Source organism: Hypanus sabinus, chromosome 14 (genome assembly GCF_030144855.1).
Source record: "Hypanus sabinus isolate sHypSab1 chromosome 14, sHypSab1.hap1, whole genome shotgun sequence".
Classification (NCBI taxonomy): Eukaryota; Metazoa; Chordata; class Chondrichthyes; order Myliobatiformes; family Dasyatidae; genus Hypanus; species Hypanus sabinus.
In genome coordinates this window covers 100,330,588-100,357,811 of record NC_082719.1, presented here as the reverse complement: position 1 = coordinate 100,357,811, position 27,224 = coordinate 100,330,588, and the positions used below count along the sequence as shown (strand labels likewise).

General features: G+C 42.6%; 1 protein-coding gene across 3 annotated transcripts in view; it reads right to left on the bottom strand.

The window, feature by feature from the left end:
- Positions 1–17,900: 17,900 nt before the first annotated feature.
- The window catches only part of LOC132405022 (methyl-CpG-binding domain protein 3-like), a 127,966-nt gene continuing 118,642 nt past the window's right edge, over positions 17,901–27,224 (bottom strand). For all 3 annotated transcript variants that reach the window (XM_059989720.1, XM_059989719.1, XM_059989718.1), the window contains one exon: positions 17,901–19,019. In XM_059989720.1, the coding sequence (XP_059845703.1) occupies positions 19,016–19,019 (4 nt within the window). In that variant the 3' untranslated portion in view covers positions 17,901–19,015. The remainder of the gene's footprint in view (positions 19,020–27,224) is intronic.

Here is a 27,224-nt window from a genome sequence, read left to right as displayed (position 1 = left end):
TCCATCAGAGTTTGTAGCAATTAGTAATAATCTTTTTAGCTTATAATTATGGTGTAATATGGAAACACCAATATCCTTGAACAGAAAACCCTACAAAAGGTAGTGGATGTGGCCCACTCCATCACAGGGAAAGACCTCCGCACCATTGAGCAGATCTGCAAGGAGGACTGCCCCAAGAAAGTAGCATCCATCTACATGGACGCTGACCATCCAGGCCATGCTCTCTTTTCCCTGCTGCCATTGAGAAGGATGTACAGCAGCCTTAGGTCCCACACCACCAGGTTCAGGAGCAGTTATGAACCCTCAACCACTCTTGAACCAGAGTGGATAACTTCACTCACCCCAATACTCTAATGACTCCACAAGCTATGGACTCAGTTTCAAGCACTTGACAACTTATGTTCTCAATATGTATTACTTATATATTTATTATTATTATTTTGCTTATTTTTTTCTTTTTTTTAATTGTCACAATTTATTATCTTTCACACATTGGTTGTTTGTCAGTCTTAATGTGTAGCTTTTCATATATTCTATTGTACTTCTTTTCCTAGTATGAATGCCTGCAAGAAAGCAAATTTCAGGGTTGTATATGGTGATATATGGATAATATATTTACATTGAACTTTGAATTTTGATCTATGATGACTGCTTGGAGCATCTTACTGTTATCTGAGGTTAATTACAACAATTTAGAACAGTCTGGGAAATGAACCGAAGAGACACCTGGTTTTGTATGACTCATTTCCTTAAATTGACGTTAGGAATATCCAACTAGTTCATCAGAGAAACTTGGTCGGCAAAATTATTCACATCAGATAGTTTGTTTAAGAGGTTTCTAATTGCTCAAAATATGATTATTTTATTGATAATTTCAAAGCCTCGGCCTATCAGCAACTCTTGAATTTAAGCCTCTGATTACAGGATTAATTTTATGACCCCCAATGGATAGTATTTACACCAGCTGTAATTGGGTGGAAAATGTTCCTACAGAAGACATTAGAGATGCATATTTTCCTAATGATTGAGTTTTTAGAAGAGTTATTGGTCTGATGGTTTGGATCACTCAGGTCTAGTTCCCAGGCTGAAAATAAATTTTAACACATAAGTGTCAATCATGGGCTGCATATTGATACCTCAGGGTTATGCAGTGGCTGGTTTCCATTCACAGTTTGTTCTTTTATCTAATTGACACTATAATTTAACAAAAGCAGGTCATGGGGCATCCACTAACAAAATAAAGCATCCAAGAATGAAGTGGGTTAATTTTCATGAGACCTTTGATCTTCCTGGTTTGCAGTTCCTCTCACGAAGCCCACTTGTCACCTGCAGCCAACTAGAAAATTCCCCTTCATTCATGTTCTTTGCTTCCTACCAGGCCAGCCAATCTTTTATCCATGCTAGTATCTTTCCTAGTCTCCAGTTCCCTCCCGTATCCCAAAAACACACAGGTTCAAAGTTCATTGTCAAAGTATGCCTATATCACTACAAACTTCCCTGAGAGTCATTCCCCCACCACCACTATGCAATCCCCTCTCCCTCAGATCCCACCATCAGCTCCTGGGCCCTCAGAGGCTCCATCTTCCTCTCACCCCAACCTTTCCCTCTCCACTGACGCTACCAGCCTCCCTCCCCCCTCTGATCCCATCTCTCATCCATGCCGGGTCTTTACCATTCCCTCCGACCTTCAACTCTCTGAGACAGAGCGCTCTGTCCTCAGTAAGGGCCTCACCTTTGTCCCCCTTCGCCCACACCTCAGCGAGTTCTGCGTACGCCATGACGCTGAACTCTTCTTCCGCTGGCTCCGTCTCCGAGCGTACTTCTTTGACAAGGACTCTCCTACACCCACCGATGACCCCTTCTCCTGTCCAACCCTCCTCCTCTTCATGGACACCCCGTTCTGGTCTTCTTCCTGCTCTGGATCTCTTTATTGCTAATTGCCGACAGAACATCAACTGTCTTGACTTCACCACACCGTGCTCTAATTCCAACCTCACTCCTTCTGAACGCTCTGCTCTCTGCTCCCTCCGCACCAATCCCAACCTCACTATAAAACCTGCTGATAAGGGGGGAGTTGTTGTTGTCTGGCGTACTGACCTCTACCTGGCTGAGGCACAGCGACAACTCTCTGATACCTCCTCTTATTTACCCCTTGATCATGACCCCACTAAGGAGCACCAGGCCATTGTCTCCAATACCATCACCAACCTTATCAGCTCTGAGGATCTCCCATCCACTGCCACCAACCTCATAGTTCCCACACCCCACACTTCCCGTTTCTACCTCCTACCCAAGATCCACAAACCTGCCTGTCCAGGTAGACCTATTGTCTCAGCTTGCTCCTGCCCCACCGAACTCATTTCTGCATACCTTGACACTGTCTTATTCCCCCCTTGTTCAGTCTCTTCCCACCTATGTTCGTGACACTTCTCATGCTTTGAATTTTTTCATTGATTTTAAGTTCTCTGGCCCCCACCGTCTTATTTTCACCATGGACGTCCAGTCCCTATATACCTCCATCCCCCACCGAGATGGTCTCGAAGCTCTTTGATTTTTTTGGATTCCAGACCTAACCAATTCCCCTCTACCACCACTCTCCTCCGTCCAGCGGAATTAGTTCTTACTCTCAGTAATTTCTTCTTTGGCTCCTCCCACTTCCTCCATCCCCCTCTTTTCCTTCGCTACATCAACGACTGCATTGGCGCTGCCTCCTGCACGCATGCTGAGCTCGTCGATTTCATTAATTTTGCCTCCAACTTTCACCCTGCCCTCAAATTTACCTGGTCCATTTCCGACACCTCCCTCCCCTTTCTTGATCTTTCTGTCTCCATCTCTGGAGATGGCCTATCTACAGATATCTACTATAAGCCTACAGACTCTCATAGCTACCTGGACTATTCCTCTTCCCACCCTGTCTCTTGCAAAAATGCTATCCCCTTCTCACAATTCCTCCGTCTCCGCCGCATCTGCTCTCAGGATGAGGCTTTTCATTCCAAGATGAAGGAGATGTCTTTCTTTTTTAAACAAAAGGGCTTCCCTTCATCCACCATCAACTCTGCTCCCAAGCGCATCTCTCCCATTTCCTGCACATCTGCCCTCACCCCATCCACCCGCCACCCCACTCGGGATAGGGTTCCCCTCGTCCTTACCTACCACCCCACCAGCCTCCAGGTCCAACGTATAATTCTCCATAACTTCCGCCACCTCCAACGGGATCCCACTACCAAACACATTTTTCCCTCCCCTCCTTTCTGCTTCTCGCAGGGATCGCTCCCTACACGACTCCCTTGTCCACTCGTCCCCCCATCCCTTCCCACCGATCTCCCTCCTGGCACTTATTCTTGTAAATGAAACAAGTGCTACACATGTCCTTACACTTCCTCCCTCACCACAATTCAGGGCCCCAGACAGTCCTTCCAGGTGAGGCGACACTTCACCTGTGAGTCGGCTGGTGTGGTATACTGTGTCCGGTGCTCCCGGTGTGGCCTTTTATATATTGGTGAGACCCAACGCAGACTGGGAGACCGATTCACTGAACACCTACGCTCGGTCCATCAGAAAAAGCAGGATCTCCCAGTGGCCACACATTTTAATTCCATATCCCATTCCCATTCTGTTATGTCTATCTATGGCCAAAATGAATTGTCTATTGTCAATCTATGAATTGTCTATCTATTGTCAAAATGAATCCAAACTCAGGTTGGAGGAACAACACCTTATATACCGGCTGGGTAGACTCCAACCTGATGGCATGAACATTGACTTCTCTAACTTCTGTTAATGCCCCTCCTCCCCTTCTTACCCCATCCCTGACATATTTAGTTGTTTGCCTGTTCTCCATCTCCCTCTGGTGATCCCCCCCTCCTTTCTCTCTCCTGAAGCCTCCCGTCCCATGATCCTTTCCCTTCTCCAGTTCTGTATCACTTTTGCCAATCACCTTTCCAGCTCTTAGCTTCATCCCACTCTCTCCGGTTTTCTCCTATCATTTCGCATTTCCCCCTCCCCCCACTAATTTCAAACCCCTTACTATCTTTTCTTTTGGTTAGTCCTGACAAAGAGTCTCGGCCCGAAACGTCGACAGCGCTTCTCCCTATAGATGCTGCCTGGCCTGCTGTGTTCCACCAGCATTTTGTGTGTGTTGTTGCTCTGAGTGTCATTTCCTTTGTTTTAGTGTTGCTTTTCATTGATCCTATTGCATTTCTTTGCTCTACCAAGAATGCCTGCAAGAAAATGAAGCTTAGGCAAGTACAAATGGTGGCAAATACAGTCAGAATTAGAATCAGGTTTAATATCACCGGCATATGTTGTGAAATTTGTTAACTTTGCAGCAGCAGTACAATGCAATACATGATGGTAGCAATGAGAAGAGGGCATGTCCTAGGTGGTTGAGATCCTTAATAATGGATGCCGCCTTTCTAAGGCACTGATCCTTGAAGATGCCTTGTATACTACATGCCTATGGTGGAGCTGGCTAATTTTACAACTCGCTACAACTTACTTCGATCCTGTGCAGTAGCACCATCCCCGGCATACAAGATAGTGATGTCGCCAGATAGAATGATCTCCATGGTACATCTGTACATCGAGTATTTTAGTTGACAAACCAAATCTCCTCAGATTCCTAATGAAATACAGCCATTGTCTTGCCTTCTTTATAGTAGCATCGATATATTGGGTCCACGTTAGGTCCTCAGAGATATTGACACATTGGAACTTGAATACGCTCACTCTCCACTTCTAGTTGCTCTGGGAGGACTGGTATGTGTTCATTCATCTTACCCTTTCGGAAGACCACAATCAGTGACGCTGAGTGCAAGGTTATTGCTGCTACACCACTCAACTAGCTGGTGTATCTCTCTCCTGTACGTCCTCTCTTCCCCATCTGAGATTCTGCCAACAGTGATTGTATTGTCAGCAAATTTATAGGAGGCATATAAACTGTGTCTTGCCATGCAATCGTGGGTGCAGAGAGGGGAAAGCAGTTGGTTAAGCTCAAATCTCTGATGTGCTCCAGTGTTGATTGTCAGCAAGGTAGTGATGTTATTTCCAAGCTACACATACTGTGGTCTTCCGGTTAGGAAGTCAAGAGTCCACTTGCATTTGGGGGGTGGGAAGCTACAGATGTCCAGGCTCTGGAGCTTTTTGATCTGAATTGTAGGAACGATGGTGTTAAATATTGAGCTGTAGTCAATAAACAACATCCTGACACAGGTATTTGTGTTGTCCAGGTGATCTCAGTCCATATGCAAGGCCATTGAAATCACATCCCCTTCAGACCTATTGCGGCAGATTGAAATGGGTCCAGGTCCTTACTGAGGTAGGAGTTGATTCTAGCCATAACCAACCTCTCAAAGCATTTCATCACTGTAGATGTGAGTACTGCTGCACGATAGTCCGTACTTTGATAATAAATTTACTTTAAGCCTTGAAATTTGAACTCCGAATTTGCAATGGCCAATTAACCTACCAGCTCAGAAGTCCTTAAGATGTGGGTGGAAACTGGAGTACACTGGAGAAATGAGTCACATGGAAACTCTGGACTCCATGCAGGTGGGACCCAATGTCAGAGTGAAACCTGGGTCACAAGAACTGTGAGAGACCAGCTCTACTTCATGCCAACCATGGAGCATCTCGGGAAGTCTTGCTGTGTTCAAGACATTCAATAATCTTCTCCAAGGACCATCACCTTGCCGTTGTGGAGAGGCTTGTGAAGAGTTGCCCATGGTAGTAAGGTTAAGGAGGAGGTTCCACACAAAGACCAATCCAACTAAGACTGCAGCAGTAGAGTTGATGCAAGATAATGACACATCACGTGGCAGAGAAGGAGAAGGAAGGCTGTAGTAGTGAAAGATCCCTGGTTGTCTTGCACTCCATGTCACTGGACCCTGACCCAAGTCTGTCAAGGACCATGTAGGGGGCCCCTGTTCTTCAGATTCCCTACATTAAACAAAGTCCCACACAGTCATACTCCATTAAGGAAATTAACCCTAACTTTCTGGTAATGAGGGAACTGAGATCAGCCTCTACAGCCACCTGGGGTCCTGTCAACAGACAAACCCTGTGGAGGTTATTCTTGTGAGACATGCTCTTTAATCCAGACAGCCTCCTAGTAAATCTCCCCTATACCTTCTCTAAAGCTTCCACATTCTTCCTATCAATGCACACAAAATGCTGAGGGACTCAGCAGGTCAAACAGCATCTATGGAAAAGAGTGAACAGTTGACTTTTCGGGCCTAGACCCTTCATCAAGATCAGTGTCCTGATAAAGAGTCTAGCAGAATCTAGGGGATGATAGCCCCCGGCCCGGCCGAATTTAAGAAACCTCGTTTGGGTGGATGCTGCGCGATATACCCTGTTACAAATCAGTACCCCAAAATGACAAACAGTACACCATATGGGATTAAACGATTGAGCTTTATCATTCTCTATTTGACTATAGTAAAGAAACAAAAAAAAAGACTCATTCCCACGAAAAGTCTAACGTCGTCCATTTGTTCCCGCCATCCTCCTCTGAGCGTAGCCGACCCTTGGACCCTCGTACCCTCGCTCCTCAGTCAACTCTGTCTGGCGGTCTACCAACTCTCTCCATTCGCGTCCTCTCTCTCCATTGCTCCCCGACAAAAGACCGTGAAATCCCTGCTCCCAGATACACAAGAAAGAACAACATCCCACTCATTGGCTAACTTACCCAATTATCTCCAGTCATAATCCAAACATTGCTGCTACAGAGAAACCATTACCTTAACCTGAGCAGTGAAACCTTACAGCGTGTTACACATGGAATAGTGAGCATCAAATCAGGAGCCAGTAGTATTCAGATTAGTTCAGCTCAGCATTGTGTAGTTAGCCCACTGCAGGCTGCATGCAGAGCACTCTTTGCTAAAGCATACCAGTCTGCATCCATCGCCCTTATCAAACTGCTCAAAAACAGCAAAAGAGTTAACCAGAATCCAAAAATACATGCGCTGTGAGCCTCAACATCCCCAAAACACATCCACAGCCTCACTGACCAATCTTTGTAATGTGGAATCCAAGGGTCCTGCACTTTCCTCCAAAGCAGCTAGCGAGAGGAAGAGGGAGACTGGTCAAGCGCAGGCAGGTGGTGCCAAACACCCGTCCATTCCCCGCTCCCATCGTCATCGACTTCAAACTTGTCCAAATGAACCGGAGCTGAAAGAGGCATGGGAAATTACTTACACGGAGAGTGGTAGGTGTCTAGAAAACACAAACAGTGGAGATAATAGAAGTGGATAACATAACTTTGTTGAATTGGAATTGATTGATTATTGTCACATGTTGAGTTAGATTTTGCTTATTAATATCACATGTACCCTATGGAGAACATTGCAACACAATGTGGGAACGAGAGTAACGTACAAGTTACCACAACGCTATTCCAGGTCAGGCATTAAAGTTCACACTTCAATTCTGACATCCTCTATAAGAAAGTCTGTACATCCTTCCCGTGAGCAATTGGCTTTTCTCCAGGTGCTCTGGTTTCCTCCCACGTTTCAAAGACCTACTGGTTAGTAGGTTAATTGGTGATTGTAAGTTGTCCTGTGATTAGGCTGGGGTTAAATAGGTGGGGTGCTGGGTGTTGCAGCTCTTAGGCCGTAAGGGTCTGTTTGTTCCACATCGTATCTCTAAAATTAAATAAATAAATACTCCACTCAAGTGATCGCACCACAGTAATACAAATTCTTACTGTTGCCTGAAAGTTTGATCCAATTTTTAATCAGATTTGATCTGTAGGCCTGACCACCTCCAGATGAGATTTTAATCTTTACACTTGTAATGATTCTGATCTCCAGCGTATTAATAATAAATGTGTTTTTCTCTGCAGAGTCACCAGGGGATGTACTTGGAACAGTTTCATCAAACATTGCAGCCAATAACCACAACATATTTTTCCCAGTGCTTCTTTGGTCGGACTGCTGTAACACAGCAGAGATGCCTAATTCATTTTCAATCAAAGAATCTGCATTTCTTCGATCCCTAGGGCAGTCACACCAGTTTTATATTCAAATCGGAGGTGTTCAGGGAAGGGTAGGATCTCTGGTGAAGGGGTTTGTCATGTCCATTCTGTGGCAGCTCACTCACCTTTGGTCCCCACCGGACACTCAGCTCTCACCTGTGGCTCCAAATAGCTGTTTGCACGTGACAGTGGACACACCGCTTCGACAGGTGGGCGAAACAGGTTGAGGGTAGCAAGCACGCCAGTGAGGTAGGGACATGCCTGTCCTAGCTCACGAAATCTGCTCTGGCAGACCGGCTGGATGAGATCTACAGTAACATCCAACATCCAGGAAGGCAGTTCTGCAAAGCTCCGTGGAGAGTGAAAGGCAAGACAATGAAGCCATGGTCATCCACTGTAATGGAGATGAGGAGGGATTTCTTTAGCCAGAAGGTGGTGAATCTGTGGAATTCATTGCCACAGGTGACTGTGGAGGCCAAGTCATTGGGTATATTTAAGGCAGATGTGGATAGATTCTTGATTGGTCAGGGCATGAAAGGGAAGGCAGGAGTTTGGGGTTGAGAGGGAAATAGATCAGCCATGATGAAATGGCAGAGCAGACTCAATGGGCCAAATGGCCTGATTCTGCTCCTATACCTTATGGTCTTATGGTCAACCAAGGAAGTCCCCATACCACAGGACAAGAGAGTGGAACTGTTCCAGTGTAATGACATTTCCACTTTAAAAACTCTCCCACACAGGTTTCCTGTCAATGTTGGACATGATGAGCAACCAACATATATGAATCAAAATATTTTCCTTAAGTCACAGCAAATCCAAAATGATAAGCTCGTAGTAAATAAGTGAAATGCAGACAATAGTAATGACTGACTTTAAAATTGCTGGATAGCACAGCAACAACGTCCAGTGGTCAATGAAGACAAAATGGGCCGCACGTCCTGCTTTGGTGTGCTGTGACTACATGACCTGGAATCGAGTGATTCATTTGTCCTTGGGTTACGAGCGGTTAACAGGAGCTCCTCCATCTGACTGACCTCGTATGGGTAGCACGGTGGCTTTACACATGTCACAGCCTGTCAAGTCAATAACAACACGCACAAACTGCTGAAGGAACTTATCGAGTCAGAGAGCATCTACGGAGGGGCAATAAACAGGTAGCATTTACGGAGGGGTAAAAAGAGTCGACATTTTGGTCCACGAACCTCCATAGATAGGACTCCTGATGACGGATCTTAATGAAGGGATATCTTGAAACTTTGACTGTTTATTCCCCTCAGTAGATGCTAGCAGACTTGCTGGGTTCTTCCAGCATTTTGAGTGTGTTGCGCAAGATTTCAAGCAAAATCTCTTGTGTTTTGTTAGTCTACAGATAGATTTCAGCATGAATGAACCATGTATCATAGTTCACATCATCATGGACCTGAAACCAGACTGGTCAATCTTTCAGGGTGGCAGGTACCCATTAACTCAGTTATGGTTTAAGACTAAGACTCTGTGCCTGGTATATCTGTGGCTTCAGCACGTGGTTCAAGAAAGAAGTCAACAGAAGAGATGAAGATTTAATGATTAGCTTTATTTATCACATGCTATCTGTGTCAAGAATTGTGCTGGGGGAGCCCACAAGCGTCACCATGTTTCTGGCTCCAACAGAGCATGCCCACAACTTACTTAACCCTAACCTGTACGCTTTTGGAATGTGAGTGGAATGCGGAGCACCTGGAGGACACGGTCATGGGAAGGACATGCTAACCCTTGTCACCTGTGCATTGAAACATACAGTGAAATCCATTGTATACAGCATTGATCAATACAGTCCAAGGATGTGCCAGAGGCAGCCCGCAAATGTTGCTGTGTGTCTGGCACCAACGTAGCATGCCCGCAACTTATTAACCCTAAACTAACTGTAAGTATCTGGCAATGTTGAGGATCCCCTACCACCCATCCCACAACGACTTTGACCCACTATCATCAGGAAGGAGGTACAGGACTGCCAGACTGGGTAACAGTTTCTCCCCTCGGGCTCTGAGACAAATGAATACCCTGCCACCATCGAGGTCTCATCACTAGGACACCAAGCTCTTAATGTACTGTTTACTGTTTACCTGTGCTATGCACTACATGCATTTTGAATTATAATTTATTAACTTATTTGTGGTAATATTTTCTATTATGTGCTGTATGTGATAAATGTTTTTTTTGGGTGCACTGTGATCCGGAGGAACTTTGTTTCATTTGATTGTGTATATGCACAGTCAGATAATAATAAACTTGAACTTGTACTGAAATGTAAATTCATGAAGAAGCTGAAATTTTAAGCAATGCATGCAATGTTCTGGAGGAGCTCAGCCGGTTAGGCAGCATCTATGGATGGGAATAAACAGTTAATGTATCGAAGCCGAGATCCTTCATCAGTCCTGAAATCTTAATATGGGGTGGGGGGGGGGACTTCTTTTATCCAGACTCTGAAATTAAAAACTATAATGTCTTGCTGCTTCAAAATTATTTTAGGCAGGAGTATTGGAGAACAGTTACAGGTACTGATTTCAGGTTTAATTATCCACAGCGTATGGTTTGTTCATTTACTTGTAGCTTTGTAACTGCCAAATTAAAAAGGGTTATATACCTTGTTTTCCATTTTACAATGAGCACCTATAGAGAGTATTCTTTTTCCTCCCATGTCATTAAAATGTGATGTCATGTTTAGAGCTTTAAGTGATCTGTTAATCATTTCCCATTTTCACGGTAGTTCCAGTCATGGTTCACATGGATAAGTAATCTGGACCCCAGATGAGATTTGTATCACAAACTTGCATCAGTCAGGAAATACACTCAGTAGTCACATTATTATTATTATTAGTAATTCTTTTTTTCTTCCACAGATTGTTGTTTACATATTGGTTGTATGTCCTGTTGGGTGCATTGATTCTATTGTGTTTCTTTGTATTTACTGTGAATGCCCACAAGAACATCAATTTCAGGGATGTATATGATGACAGAGATGCACATTGACAATGAATTTACTTTGAACTCTGAACTTTGGACTTTAAAGCTGAGAGGGGCAAACCACTGACAGGGTGGAATGTGATAGGGGTGGGGTAAACAGAGTTGGGTCAACCGGGAATCAGTCACAAATATGTTGGCCCTCGATTTTACATCACTGTATAACCTGCCAAGTGTTTGGAGATCTTTAAAGGCACATTTGTATGTCTAGCATTGCCTTTTATAGTGCAGCTGTGGACATGATTTGCACTCACTGGCCACTTTATTAGGAACCTCCTGTATAAAGTGGCCACTGAGTATGTATCTGTGGTCTTCTGCCTCTGTAGCCCATCCACTTCAAGGTTCGAAGCATTCAGAGATGCTCCTCTGCACACCACTCTGGTTATCTGAGTTACTTTGCTTTCCTGTCAGCTTGAACAATCTGGCCCTCTCCTCCGAGGTCTCTCATTAACAAGATGTTTTTGCCCACAGAACTGCCACTCACAGGATGATTTTTTGTAAAATATTGAATATGCATCTTCAGGCTTCCGTCTGATGGTAGCAATAAGAAGAAGGAATATCCTGGGTGATGGGGGTTCTTAATGATGTTGCTGCCCTTTCTGAGGCATCGCCTTTAGAAGATGCCCTCGATAGTGGAGAGGCTAGTGCTCATGATGGAGCTGGCTGAGTTTACAGCTTTTTCCAATCCAGTGCCATGGACCCTCCATTCCAGTCTAACAAGGCTTGTGAGCTCATAATTTTCTGCTTAGTTTGACCATTCTCTCACACTTTATTATTTAGATATTGCTTCTAAGCCTTGAACAACAGGTATTTTAAATTACTAATTAGATTACTGCAGAAATAGCACCATTTTGAAGATGACAATCATGGTACTATCAAATTCTATTACATTCACTTACAGGGCTAATGTTTAGAATTTTAATCAAATCTTCTTACATCAAACAGTGCATGTTGTTGGTGTTATAGAATGTCATCCTAATATTTAAGCTCCATTTAATAACTGTTAAACACAGTGAGTAAATAGTTTTAAAGTTGAAATGGAAATTGCAGTTGAACACAGATGAATAAAGGGCTGCTGGATTTCTTGATAATTCAGTATCAGAAGTTGTTGCTTTATTTTTCCAAATTAATAGGCCATCTTTACACAAAAATGGAAATTGAGCAAGCAGGAATTGGGATCACCCTGATATTGGTGATGTCACGGTAGTGTAGTGGTTTACAGCACCAACAGTCAGGGTTCTGTTTGTTCCAGGCCAGCTCGAAAAAGTCACTAAAGATAAAAGGTCTCAGCCTGAAACATCAACTGTTAAAATCTTTTCCATTGATGCTTCCTGAGTTCCTCCAGCACTTTGTGTGTATTGCATGGATTTCCAGCCTCTGCAGATTTTCTCACGTTTGTGACTAAATAATTATCATCAACAAATCACTTGTATGTAGTACCAGAGGAAACAACACACTGGACCACTGTTACATCACCATCAAGAGTGCTTACCACTCCCACACTTTGGGAAGTCTGATCACCTGGCTGTACTGCTCCTCTGAGTACATGTGGAGACAGAAGTCTTGCACCACCAGCTGCATGGGCCTTGGTCCATACTCAAGAAGGTATGGACAGTGGAGCCACTGGAGTGCTTACAGGACTGCTTTGAATTGGTCGACTGGACAGCGCTCCAGGATTCATCTTTGAATCTGGATGAGTATGATGCAGTGGTACCGACTTCACTAAAACCTGTGTGGATGAGTGTGCCTAGGAAAACTCCCTCTAAAAACCAAAAACAAGTGCCATAGATGAACCAGGTAGTTCGTTATCTGCTGAGGGCTAGATCTGGGGTTTTTAAGTCTGTGACCCAGGTATGTACAAGAAAACCAGCAATGACTCGTGGAGGGCTATTTCAAGACCAAGAAACAATTCTGAGCAAGGTTGGAGGTGATATCAGATGCACGTCAACTCTGGTAGGGTTTGCAGGACATTATTTCCTACAAAGTGAAACCCAATTGTATGAATGGCAGTGATGCTTCACTACCAGATGAACTCAACGCCTATTATGTCCGCTCTAAAGGGGAGAATATAACTACAGCTGTGAAGATCCCTGCTTCACCCGGTGACCCTGTGATCTCTGCCTTAGAGGTTGATGTCAGGGTGTCTTTCAGGAGAGTGAACCCTTGCAAAGCGGCAGGCCCTGATGGAGTATCTGAAAAGACTCTGAAAACCTGTGCCAACCAACAAGCGAATGTATTCAAGGACATTTTCAAATCTCACTGCTACAGTCAGAAGTTCCCACCTGCCTCAAAAGGGCAACAATCATACCAGTGCCCAAGAAGAGCAGTGTGAGTTGCCTTAATGACTATCATCCAGTAGCACTCACATCTGTGGCGATGAAATGCTTTGCGAGGTTGCTCATGGCTGGAATCAACTCCTGCCTCAGCAAGGGCCTGGACCCAGGGCAGTTTGCCTATCGCCACAATAGGTCTATGGCAGACACATCTCAATGGCTCTTCACATGGCCTTAGACCACCTGGACAATACAAACACCTTTGTCAGGGTGCTGTTCGATAACCTTAGCTCACCATTTAACAACATCTTTCTTATAGACCTGATTGATAAGCTACAGAACCTGGGCCTCTGTACCTTCCTCTACAACTGGATCCTTGGCTTCCTAACCAGAAGAGCACAGTCTGTGTGGATTGGTAATAATATCTTCTCCTCGTTGACAATCAACACTGGTGCACCCCAGGAATGTGTGTTTAGTTCATTGCTCTACTCTCTCTACACTCATGACCGTGTGGCTAGGCATAGCTCAAATGCCATCTATAAATTTGTTGATGATACAACCATTGTTTGGTAGAATCTCAGATGGAGATGAGAGGGCGTACAGGAGCGAGATATACCAGCTATCTGAGTGGTGTCACAGCAACAATCTTGCACTCAACGACAGTAAGTCCAAAAAGCTGATTGTAGACTTCAGAAAGAGGAGGATGAGGGAAAACAACTAATCCTCATAGAGGGATCAGAAGTGGAGAGAGTGAGCAATTTCAAGTTCCTGGGTGTCAATATCTCTGAAGATCTAACCTGGTCCCAACATATTGATGCAGCTATAAAGTAGGCAAGGCAGTGGCTATATATCATTAGGAATTTGAGGAGATTTGGTTTATCAGCTAAAGCATTTGAAAACTGCTACAGATATACCGTGGACAGCATTCTGACAGGTTGTATCATTCTCTGGTATGGGTGGGGGGGCAGGGCTACTGCATAGGATCGAAAGAAGTTATAGAAAGTTGGAAAATTAGTCATCTCCATCATTACTAGCTTCCATAGTATACAAGACATCTTCAAGGAGCAGTGCCTCAGAAAGGCGGCGTCAATCAGTAAGGCCCCACCACCACCCAGGACATGCCCTCTTCTCAATGTAGCCAACAGGTAGGAGATACAGAAGCCTGAAGGCACACACTCAGCGATTCAAGAACAGCTTCTTCCCCCCTGCCATCCATTCCTAAATGAACCCATGATCACTACCTCACTTTAATTATTTCTGTTTTTGCGCTATCTTTAACTATTTACTTACTATATATTTACTTACTATAATTGATTTTTTTTCCTCTATATTATCACATACAGCAATGTACTGCTGCCGCTAAGTTAACAAATTTCGTGATGTATGCCGGTGATAATAAACCGGTTCTGATTCCGGCCGCTGTCTGTGAGGAGTTTGTACATTTTCCCCGTGACTGTCTCCAGGTGTTTCAGTGTTCTGACACATTCCAAACGTACGGGTTAGTAGGTTATTTGGTCACTGGGTGTCACGGGCTCACTGGAATGGAAGGACCTGTTGCCATACTGTATCGCTAAATGAGTACAATCAAGTGTCTCAAATGTAATGGATGCAGAAATATTACTTCTGTATTCCGACCTCCCCCCCCATTTTTTCTACCACCTCATCGAATAACTGTTTGTGTTTCCTCAGGGGGATCCAGTTTCCACACCCTCGTATGGGGTAGTAAATTGCAGCCATGCATATATTTTGTCTCTGTTGGTCGTTGATGCAAATCAAAGCATTTCACTGTATGTTTCGATATTTCAAGTGAGGCCAATTTCCAGGCTTTGTGTTAGAACGTGGAACAGCACAGCACAGGAAGAGGCCTTTTGGCCCACAACATTGTACTGAAACAATTAAATTAGTAATCGCCAAATGGCTAACTAATCAACTCTGCCTACACAATGTCCATATCCTTCCACTTCCTTCACGTTCATGTACTTATCAAAACATCTCTTAAAGGTCTCTATGTGTCCCACCACCCCAGGCAGCACATTCCAACCACTCTCCGTGTAAACAATTTGACCCTCACCGCTCCTTAGAAATTACCCCCTCTCACCTTAAATGCATGCCTCTGGTAATAGACATTTCAATCCATCTGTCTACACTATCTATGCCTCTTATAATCTTATAAACCTCCCCAGCCTTGGCAGCTCCAGAGAAAACAACCTAAGTTTGTCTAACCACAAACAAGAGAAAATCTGCAGATGTTGGAAATCCAAACAACACACACAAGATGCTTTAGGAACTCAGCAGGTTGGCAGCAACTATGGGGAAAAAAAGTAGTCGACCTTTCCTGTCAAAGGGTCTCAGCCCAAAACGTCAACTGTACTCTTTTCCATAGCTGCTGCCTGGCCGGCTGGAGTTCCTCCAGCATTTTGTGTGTGTTGCTTAAATTTGTCTAACCTTTCATTACGGTACATGCCCTGTTATTCAAGCAGCAGGTTTTTAAAGTCTCTTCTGCACACTCTCCAAAGCAATATTTTAAATGACAAAGATTAAAGATTAGTTTTATTTGTCATATGCATGTTGAAGCAGCGAAACATTCAGGATTAATATGGATTGGCAGATTGAGACTATTTGCATTAATGGTGAGTCATCATAGAGCTTAGAACAGTGCAGCACAGTACAATCTTGTGCTGACCTTTTAAACCATTCTAAGATGAATCTAACCTTCCATTCCACAGAACCCACCATTTTTCTTTCATCTAAGAGTCTGTTAAATGCCCCTAATATATCTGCTTCTGCAACCATTCCTGGGAGGGCATTCCATGCACCCACCACCCTCTGTGTAAAAAACTTACCTCTGACATTCCCCTATACTTTCCTCCAATCACCTTAACGTTATGTCTCCATGTATTCCCTGGGGAAAAAAGATGCTGGCTGTGAACTCTTGTAAATCTGTTACCTGTAAATCTATTAAGTTACCTCTCATTCTCCTTCTCTCTAAAGATAAAAGCCCAGGCTCACTCAACCTTTCCTTTAAAGACATTCTCTGTAATCCAGGTAAATCTCCTCTGTACCCTCTCTAAAGCTTCCACATTCTTCCTACAATGAGGCAACCAGTATTGAACACAATACTCCATGTGGTCTATCCAGGGTTTTGAGATACATTACCTCATGGTTCGTGAACTCACCGCCCCCCCACCTAATAAAACTAATAAAGGCCTACACACCATGCACCTTCTTAACCACCTACAGCACCAGTGACAGGAAGATCAGAATTCAATTCCTGTCACTGTCTCCATGGAGCTTGTACATTCTCCCCGTGAATTTCCTCCAGGTGTTCCCGTTTCCTGCCACATTCCAAAGATGTGTGGGTTAGGGTTAGTAGGTTGAGGGCATACTACTTTAGTGCTGGGGACGTGGTGATTTTTGCAGACTGATTGCTGTTGACACAATTCACTGTATGTGTTGTGAACTCAAGTAAAGCTAATTCTTTAATGTTAACCCATATAACTCAGGCAATCTGGAATTTATGTCATTCAATGCACTTAAAAAGTGATTTTTTTTTTACATAAAACTAAGACATAGGAGCAGAATTATGATATCAGTCCATTGAGTTTGCTCTGCTATTTCATCATGGCTGATTTATTATCCCTCTCAACCCCATTTTCCTTCATTCTCCCCATTACCTTTGACACCATGATTAATCAAGAATCTTTCAATCTCTGCTTTAAATATACACAATGACTTGGCCTCCAGAGCCCCCTGTGGCAATGAATTCCACAGATTCACCACCCTCTGGCAAAAGAAATTCCTCATCTCTGTTCTAATTTGACATCCTTACATTCTGAGGCTCTGTCTTCTGGTCCTAGACTCCCCCACTAGAGGAAATATCCTCTCCACTTCTATTCTCTCTAGGCCAGGGGTTTCCAACATTTTTTTGTGTCATGGACCCTTACCATTAACAGAGTGGTCAGTGCACCTCCGGTTAGGAACCGCTGATCGAGGTTTTAATTAGGCTATCTTGTTTATCAAGAGGGCCCAGTTACAGTGCAGGGATCAGCATTTTGTGGTTGGGTGCATTAAGACATTGTTTGCTGTTACCTGAAATTTCAGTGAGATCTAAGAGCCCTGTGTGTGTTTTAAATGCGTTCTTCCCCCACCCCTAGCCTTTCATCAGACTGTGGGATAATTATTAACATAACATTTCATCCTCTCCTTAATCACAAGGAAATGATTTTTCTGTACACAGACTCATTCCAAAACCACTTTGATGTTGATATTTATAGCATTAACTGAACACAAAGGGAAAACTCTCCAATTGTTGGTGACAAATTATCTCTTTGAAGAAGTAAATGGGAATAGATCAAACGATAAAATGTATTAACCCTGAGGTAGCTAGTAGGTTCATGGACTCTGTCTGCTTGCATTGGCCACTGCTGTAATATTTCACCTAACATCAAAATCAGCCTGAAGAAATTCAAGATTACATCTAAACACTGGGTAGACATTGCACTCAGTAGATACACCTGGAGGAAATCTGTTCCAAGAGCGAATTGTGCTTCATGAGAGCGACCATTCTGTGTAAAACAAAAAGAGAAAAATATATGCAAGTTCATCAATCAAGAAAAAACAGTTTACAATTAATAACAGACAATGCAAGCCAGTTCCCAAATGTAAACCAAGTCCTTTATTTTGTCATAATAGATTGTACAGGTGCTTTCAGTAAATAATTATATATTTTTTTAAATATATATATAATTTTTTGCTTTACTCAGTAATAAAGCCATAGGTCATCAAATCCTAGGCCACATGATAAATGGACAAATTACTTATATACAGCACAAAAATATTTCTAGTATCTAGAAGAGCATCTTTCATTGCACAGTGTCACAGAATTCAATTGCTTTTACAAAGATATTATTAACCAAAGAAAAGGACCTAATTTTAAAAATATATGTATCACATATTCAATTATTAAATAGAATCTGAAGCCCGAGAAAAGTATCACATTGAATTCAGCCTTATAACACTGCATGTTTTCCACCCTAGTTTTCATGAAATTAACAGTATGTCCTCACTGAAGGTTTACTGGTCCTAAGCTACGCTGCTAATCAGGTCATTCATGAGTCTCTAATATTAGTTAGCTACCTAATAATGGTAGTGGTTGGAAGTTTTGGGATAGGTACGGGGTTGACGGGTGGGCAAGTTAGTACTGATGTTTGAGGGGGTTTAACTTTATGAGGCCAGGGAGGGGATGAAAGAAGAAATGTAATTCAGAAAGTGAATGGTGCAAGTGTATTCAAGCTCCAATGTTTCTTCATTACAAGTGACTCATTCTGCTTACTCTGCTTCAGTTGGCCCACAATTGAAATCAAAGTATCAATTCCTGTATATAAAAATTAGAACCGGATTCTTTAGTCAGTCATGGTTTGTAGAAGGCTTCAAAATACTGTAAGAAATTGAGGTCCAGGCATAATCCTTCCCGAATCCAATGTACAAAAACGAGAGGTTTCCTCCCTGTCCAACATGATGACTGAAGTGAAAGAGGTCGGGGCTGTAATTGTCTGCATAATTCAGTGAAGTCAACGATGAAGTGGTTACATAAACCTTACTCCTCTGTCCATTTCCACCCTTTTAAAAATATAATAAAAAGATCCAAGTAGTACATTGGTGCTTTTAATGTCTGGCCCAAGTTGCACTAATATCTTTCAATCCTATGTGCTTGCACATAGCCTTGAATTAAACAGGCTTGAGGTTTTTGAGTGCGAATGGAATGTTATTACCTGCAAAGATAGAAAAAAAAATAGCAATTCAGATTAAAAATATAATTGAGATATTTATTTTTAAGAGATACAGCACAGTAGCATGCCTTTCTAGTCCAATTATGTCCATGTACTCAATTAACTAGTTTCTGTGTAATTTTTCATTTATTCAATTGTATTTCTCTGTTCTTTTTATTATCAAAGTATGGATATGTCACCATATACAACCCCAAGATTCATTTTCTTGTGGGCATTCTCAGTAGATGCAATGAAACACAATAGAATCAATTAAAATCTACACACAATGACTAAACAATTACAAGATAAAAAAACAAATAATAATAAAGAAATAATAACCAATATTGAGAACATGAGTTGTAGAGAAGTGAGTTCATAGGTTATGATTTGCAATGTGCTGCTTGAAGAAGTGCAATGGGAGCCAATTTGTTTTATATTATTTTATTTGTTGTTTCAGCGAGAAGAGGCCCTTCCGGCCCAACGAGTCACTGTGCCCATTGATCTACTGACTTGTAAACACAAAGTACACCGCAGATGCTGTGTTTGTACGTGTTGATCTACTGACTTAATCCCCAGCCTAATCATGGAACAATTTACAATTGTGAGGTAACTAGCACACCTAGAGGAAACCCACTCGCATGTAGGAAGAACATACAAACTTTCTTTTTTACAGAAGCCAGAATTGAACTCCAAACTCCAATGCCCCGAGCTGTAATAGCATCTATTATTGTGCATTGATAAAAACAGAAAATGTGAACAAAATTGCACACTAACAGGGAAGGAACACACAGTCTATTCAAACGGTTCTTTCAAAAAAAAAAGAACAAGGTCAGTTAAATATCTTCCTCCTGCACTTTATGCAACTTACATAATAGATTCAATTACATAAGCAAGAAATGAGAGATTTTCGCAATGTCACTAAGCATCCTGATACACATCATTAACTTCAGTTACACTGAATAGCTGAAATAATACAACTGAACAGAAATAATTTAATCTTTGGAAACAGCATGTTAGTCCTGCCTTATCTGGTATTAATACACCCTCTTCATCTGGTATAACTGGGATCTTCTTGCAGAACCAGTTTACAGAATTACAAATTTATCACATTGAAAGTCTATCTTCAGCAAATGGCTTTTCATTGCTCAACTTTCATTTGGGTTACCAGAGTAGCATAGTAGTTAGCACAATGCTATTACAGTTTGGTGCACTGGATTTCAGAGTTCAGTTCTGGCATCCTCATGTTTGTTTGTTACTTCCCATGAACATGTGGGTTTCCTCCAAATGTTCCAATTTCCTCCCACAGTCCAATGATGCACTGGTTAGTAGGTTAATTAGTCATTGTAAACTGGTCTGTGATTAGATTAGGGTTAAAATAGGTGGCTGCTGTGTCATGCAGCTCATTGGGCTGGGAGGGCCTGTATCACTCAATACATAAAGGTGCCACACAGGAGGCTGCTTACCAAGTTAAGAGCCCATGGTATTACAGGAAAGTTAGTAACATGGTAAGAGCATTGGCTGATTGGTAGGAGTCAGTGAGTGGGAATAAAAGGATCCTTTTCTGGTTGGCTGCCAGTGACTAGTTAAAAAGGCACTGCAGCATCTATACTTTCTGAGGAGATTGATGTGTACAAGGTTCTTTGCCCCAGCTTTCTACAGGAGCACCATCAAGAGTATCCTGTCTGGCTGTATCATTGTGTGATCTGGAAGCTGTAACCTGCAAGACCTCACAAAGGATACTAAACACCTACCAAGATGACCATCAGGGTCTCAGCCCCCCCCCCCCCCATATTTGTGACTTTTAACAGGAGTGTTGTAGATGTAGGACCCAAAGCATTGTTGAGAATCCCTACCACCCATCCCACAATCTCTTTGACCCACTACTGTCAGGAAGGATGTACAAGAACATCAGGAAAGAAATGCCAGATTGGGTAACAACTTCTTCCCCCAGGCTGTCAAACTAATGAATACTCTACCACCACCAAGGTCTCGTTACTAGAACAGCGAGCTATTTACTGCACTGCTCACCTGTACTGCGCACTACATGCTCTTTGAATTATATTTTATGAACTTATTTGTGGTGATATTTTATGTGCTGTGTGTGATATGTTTTAGACCATAAGACGATATGTTACTGGAACAGAACCAGGCCAATTTTTCCCTCAGCTCCAATATCCCCCTTCTCCATATCCCTTCATGCCTTGACCAAAAAGCTACCAACCTCTGCCTTAAATATCCAGACTTGTTTTCCACAGCTGCCTTGGCAAAGAATCCCACAGATTTACTACTCTCTGACTACTCCTCCTCATTTCGATGCTAAAAGAACACCTCTCTATTATGAGGCCATGTCATCTTAGACCTCCCCCCACCATAGGAAACACCCTCTTCAATCCACTCTATCAATGCCTTTCACCATTTGATAGGTTTCAATTTGGTCACCATCATTCTTCTGGACTCCAGTGAAAACAGACCTAAAGCCATCAAACGCTCTTCAAATGACAAGCCATTCAACCTGGAATCTTTTTCGTGAACCTCCTTTGAACCCTCTCCAGTTTTTGTGGGTGCACCATGGTCTGGAGAAAAATAGTTTCATTTTGTTGTATGTACGTACAGTCAGATGATAATGAACTTTACCTTGAACATACAGCTCTAAACCAGGCCCTTTGGCCCATCAGGAACGTTTTGAATTTTTTGCCACGAATATCAATTCAATCTGTCCAAATTAGGACCATATTTCAGGACTAGGTCTTCCTTGTTTAATTTTTATTTTTTTTAAACTTAGAGACATGGTCCTTACAGCTCAATCAGCCTGCACTGCCCAATTACACCCATGTGACCAATTAACCTACTAACACGTGGAAGGAAACTGGAACACCAGGAAGAAAGCTTTCCAGGCTATCAGAGCTTGCAGTGGGATCTGGGCCAGCTGGAAAAATGGGCTGAAAATTGGCAGACGGGATTTGATGCATATAAGTGTGAAGTGCTGCACTTCAAAGGACAAGCCAGAACAGGACTTACACATTGAACACAAGGGCAGTGAGTGAGAAAGGCAGTAGAATAAAAAGATTTGGGTATATAGATCTACAATTCCTTAAAAGTGGTGTCACAGGTGGGTAGCAATAGGTAGACATAAAGCTAAACCCACAAAATGCTGGAGGAACTCAACAGGCCAGACAGCATCAATGGAAACGTTTTGGGCCGAGACCCTTCATCAAGGCTAGAGACAAAAAGATGAGAAATCAGAGTAAGACGAGGGGGGAGCGGAGGAAGAAACACAAGGTGACAGATGAAACCAGGAGTGTGAGGAGGGGTGAAGTAAAGAACTGGGAAGTTGATTGGTGAAAGAGATACAGGGCTGGGGAAGAGGGAATCTGACAGGTAAAGACAGGTTCTTGGTTAGTCAGGGTTATGGAGAGAAGGCAGGAGAATAAGGCAGAAAGGGAAAATAAATTCGCCGTGATGGAATGGTGGAGCAGACTCAAGGGGCCAAATGGCCTAGTTCTGCTCCTGTGCCTTATGGTCTCATTTAGCATCATCGTCATTATGTGCCATGTTTTATGACGTGGGTGCTCATGGTCTTCCATCTGTTCATGGCCATGAATGTTCTTGGCAAATTTTTCTACAGAATTCTTTTGCCATAACCTTTTTCTGAGCAGTGCCTTCATAAAATGGTGACCCCAACTACTATCAATATCCTTCAGAGATTATCTGCTTGGTGTCAGTGGTTGCATAACCAGGACGTGATATGTTGCTGCTGAGGCCTCCACTGGTCAGAGATGCCCATGGATATTGCATCCTAGCTGTCTAGTTACGCAAGCCAGGGCAATACAATACGGAGAGCAAACTCTTGCCCAGGTAGCAGGCTCTCCCTCTCCACGTATCTGATGAACTAAAAGGAATGGCAGAGACTGATATAATTTAGTAGCAAGAGTTGCCAGTCACCTTGAACTTAACATAAAACTGCCTTAGGGACTCCAGCTCTGGATTTTTCCCTCAGGGTTTACTCCTGAAGCCTTCCCCATGAGTGGGTGCAGCCACAAGGCAGCGGAGGTTTGAGATCAGATTTTTCCTTCTCCTGCAGCTGACAAGCCCCATCTATCTGAAGCGACAGGTTTTAAGGGACCAGTAATCTGCCTTTGCCCCTCCTCCTGTCAGTAGAAATGTTTCTGTCAGACCTAGTAGCTAAGCCACACATGAAGCCCAGGAGCTGGTATGGACCTGCTGCCATGACTTCATGTGACCCTGATCCGGGGGGTGTGGACTAAGTAGGTGCTACACCTTTCACAAGGATGACCTGCAGGCTGGTGGAAGGCAAGTGTGCCTTCCCCCTCCTTGGGTAGAGACATACCTCCAATCAACCACTTATTTAGCACTGAACCTATGATTAATTGGAGGGTACAGCATGACTTCAGATGAACCTGCTATCATACATTTTCAGACACTCAGCTGACCTCTTTGATCTTCAGTGTACAGCTGATGTTCTACCAATTTGCACAGAAACTAGATAGAGAATTTAGAGAATGTTCCACATTGGAGGTTGGTCAAAAAGATTCAGACGCTCGGCTTTGAGATGAGGTTGTAAATTGGATTAGACGCTGGCTTTGTGGGAGAAGCCAGAGAGTGGTGTTAGATGGTTGCCTCTCTGACTGGAGGCCTGTGGCTAGTGGAGTACCAGGGCCAGTGATGGGTCCATTGTTGTTTGTCACCCTGTATCAATGATTTGGATTATAATGTGGTTAACTGGATCAGCAAATTTGTGAATGACGCCAAGATTGGGGGTGTAGTGGACAGCGAGGAAGGCTATCATGGCTTGTAGAGTGATCTGCATCAGCTGGATAAATAGGCTGATAGATAGCAGATTGAATTTAATACAGACAAGTGTGAGGTGTTGATTTAAAACTGAAATTTTTACATTATGCATTCTAACTCTATTCCTTTGTTCAGCTTTGTCCACAGCAAGCAAATTAGTATATTCTGCACAAGGGACCAAAACCTGGTCATATTATAGGAAGGCAAGCACATTGCATGAATACTCATCATTTTTTTTATATAAAGAAGGTTTCCCTAGGATAAAACAGAAGGACTTTGTTAGCATGAATGCTGTCTGTCCAGTTACAATGTTTACTAAAATTAGCCTTTAAAGCCTCAGCCTTTTCAAATTAAATTGGTCTTTCTTAAAATCATATTGTTTTAGCAAGAATAATGTAAGTTGTACAAAGTGTTGGTGAGGCCTAATATGGAGTATTGTGTGCAGCTCCATTCACCTATGCAATGTCAATAAGACTGAAAGTGTACAGAGAAAATGTATTGTCTGTTTTGTTATAATTTGTTACACCTCCATCAAATCTCCCTTCATTCTCCTACACTCCAGGGAAAAAAAGGCTTAACCTCTTCAACTTTCCCCTCTAACTCAGGTCCTCAAGTCCCAACCACATCCTTGCAAAAGTTCTCTGCACTCTTGCAATCTTAGGGATGCCTTTCCTGTAAGTAGGTGACTAGAACTGCACACAGTACTCTAAATTAGGCCTCACCAATGTTTTACACAACTTCAACATAACATCACGACTCATGGACTCAATACATTGATCTATGAAGGACAGTGTGCCAAAAAGCCCTCTCTATGACTGTTTTGTTAAGTACCTCTGCACTATCCACCACAATCAAGACTTCTCAGCGGCCAAACATTTTAATTCTGATTCCCATTCTTGTTCTGACATGTCAGTCCACGGCCTCTTGTGCTAAGAGCAGAGCACCCTCGGGATGGAAGATCAACACCTGGTATCCTCCAAAGTGATGACATGAATATCGATTTTTCATTCCAGTAACAATTTCCCCCCTCCCCTCTATTCCCCACTTTGTTTTTACTTCTCCCCACTGGCCTATTACTTCTCCCGGGTCCTCTCTCCTCTCCTATCAGATTCCTTTAGCTCCAGTCCTTGACCTTCCTCATCCACCTGGCTTCCCCTATCAACTTCCAGCTACCCTCCTTCCCCACCTGGCCCACCTTTTCATTCTGTCACCTTTCACCTTCCTTTGCAGTCCTGAAGGAGGGCCGAAATGTCCAATAATAAACAAGAGAAAATCTGCAGATGCTGGAAATCTAAGCAATACATTCAAAATGCTGGAGGCACTCAGCAGGCCTGGCAGCATCAATGGAAGAGTACACAAAGAGCACTCCACTTTAAATATACGCAATGACTTGTCCTCCACAGCTGTCTGTGGCAATGAATTCCACAGATTCACCATCCGCTAGTTAATGAAATTCTCCTTATAAATGAGAAGAAAGTAATGAGATATCAAAATTACAAAAAGATGTAACATTTTCAATTCTAAGTATTGCTAATCTATGCTCCTGAAAGTCTTCAAATATATGTTATAAGCTGCTGCACCTCTAAGGTTATAGAACACAATGCAATCAAGGTAAAAACGTGACATATTAAACTCCACTTCTGAATCAACTATTAATTTTACTATTAGGGACACGTGATAGAGAAAAAAAAACTTCCTCTAATTTACTTAAAACACTGGTTAGACCATACTTTAAACATCGTGTTCATTTCTGGTCATCTAATTATAGGAAGGACATGGAAGCTTTAGAGTGCAGGAGATTTACCAGGATATCTTAAACATGAGGGAGTCTGCTGATGCTGAAAATCCAAATCAACACACACAAAATGCTGGAGGAATTCAGCAGGACAGGCAGCGTCTACGGAAATGAATAAACAATCAACATTTTGGGTCAAGACGTTTCTGCGGGACTGAAAATGAAGACTTAGCTGGATGCTGCCTTGATTAGAGGGATGCCCTATGAGGATAGGTTGAGCAAGCTAGGGCTTTTCTCTTTAGAGCAGAGGAGGAAGAGAGGTGACTTGATAGAGGTGTACATCATGAGAAAAGCCACAGATTGGGTGCATAACCTGAGATATTTTTCCTAGCAAGGAAATAGCTAATACCAGAGGGTATAATTTTAAAGAAACCAGAGGAAAGTATTTGGGGGGGGGGGGGTTGTCAGTGGTATTTTTTAAAATTATATACACAGAGAGTGTTGAGTACATGGGATACACTGCCAGGGGTGGTGGTACTGGCAGATACATTGGGGGCTTCAAGAAACTCTTGGACAGACACATGGATGGTAGAAAAGTAGACAGCCAGCTGTGATCAGATTAATTGGTCACACAACATTGTGGGCCAAAGGACCTGTACTGCACTGTCGTGTTCTAAGTTATACATTCCAAAACCAGGCCTTTTAGCCCACAATTACATTGATCTTTTTGCCCATCCTTCATTAGCACTATGGCTTTCTATGTCTTGTCTATTTAACTTTTATTTTTTATTTTCAGATACAACATGATTACAGGTGCTTCTGCTCCAGCAAGTGTCATGTTTTCAACAGCTCTTTTCATGGACACTTTAACATCTGCTGGTCAGTAATGCCAACAGATTATAGATCAGCTTTCCACTTTCAGCAAGACTCTGGCAACGACAGTGAATTTGGTAAAAAGATTCAAATTAATTGATTTTTTTCTAGATGTCCAGAAATAAGACCATTTACACTTGGTATCTGGACACATACAAGTAAAACTGATCTCAGTGTTGGAATATATGAGTAATGATGAACTTAATGATGAGAATGAGTAGTCACTATGCTGTTGACTGTAATAAAAGCATCATATATAAGTTATTACCCCTCAACCATCAGGCTCTTGAGCCATAGAATCATAGAAAAGTACAGCACAGAAACAGGCCCTTTAGTCCATCTTGTCCAAGCAAAACCATTTAAACTGCCTACTACCATCAACCTGCACTGGAACCATAGCCGCCCTTATACCTACCAACAAATAATAATTAAATTAATATTTTTATTATTATTTTTTTTCCTTGTATTTGTACAGCTTGTCATCTTTTGCACATTGATGTCTGTCTTTGCTGTGTGCAGTTTTTCACTGACTTTATTATATTTCTTTTTATTTACTCTGAATGCCTGCAAGAATTATAGACCAATGAGCCTTACGTCTGTGGTGGGAAAGCTGTTGGAAAAGATTCTTAGAGACAGGATCTATGGGCATTTAGAGAATCATGGTCTGATCAGGGACAGTCAGCATGGCTTTGTGAAGGGCAAATCGTGTCTAACAGGCCTGATAGAGTTATTTGAGGAGGTGACCAGGTATATAGATGAGGGTAGTGCAGTGGATGTGATCTACGTGGATT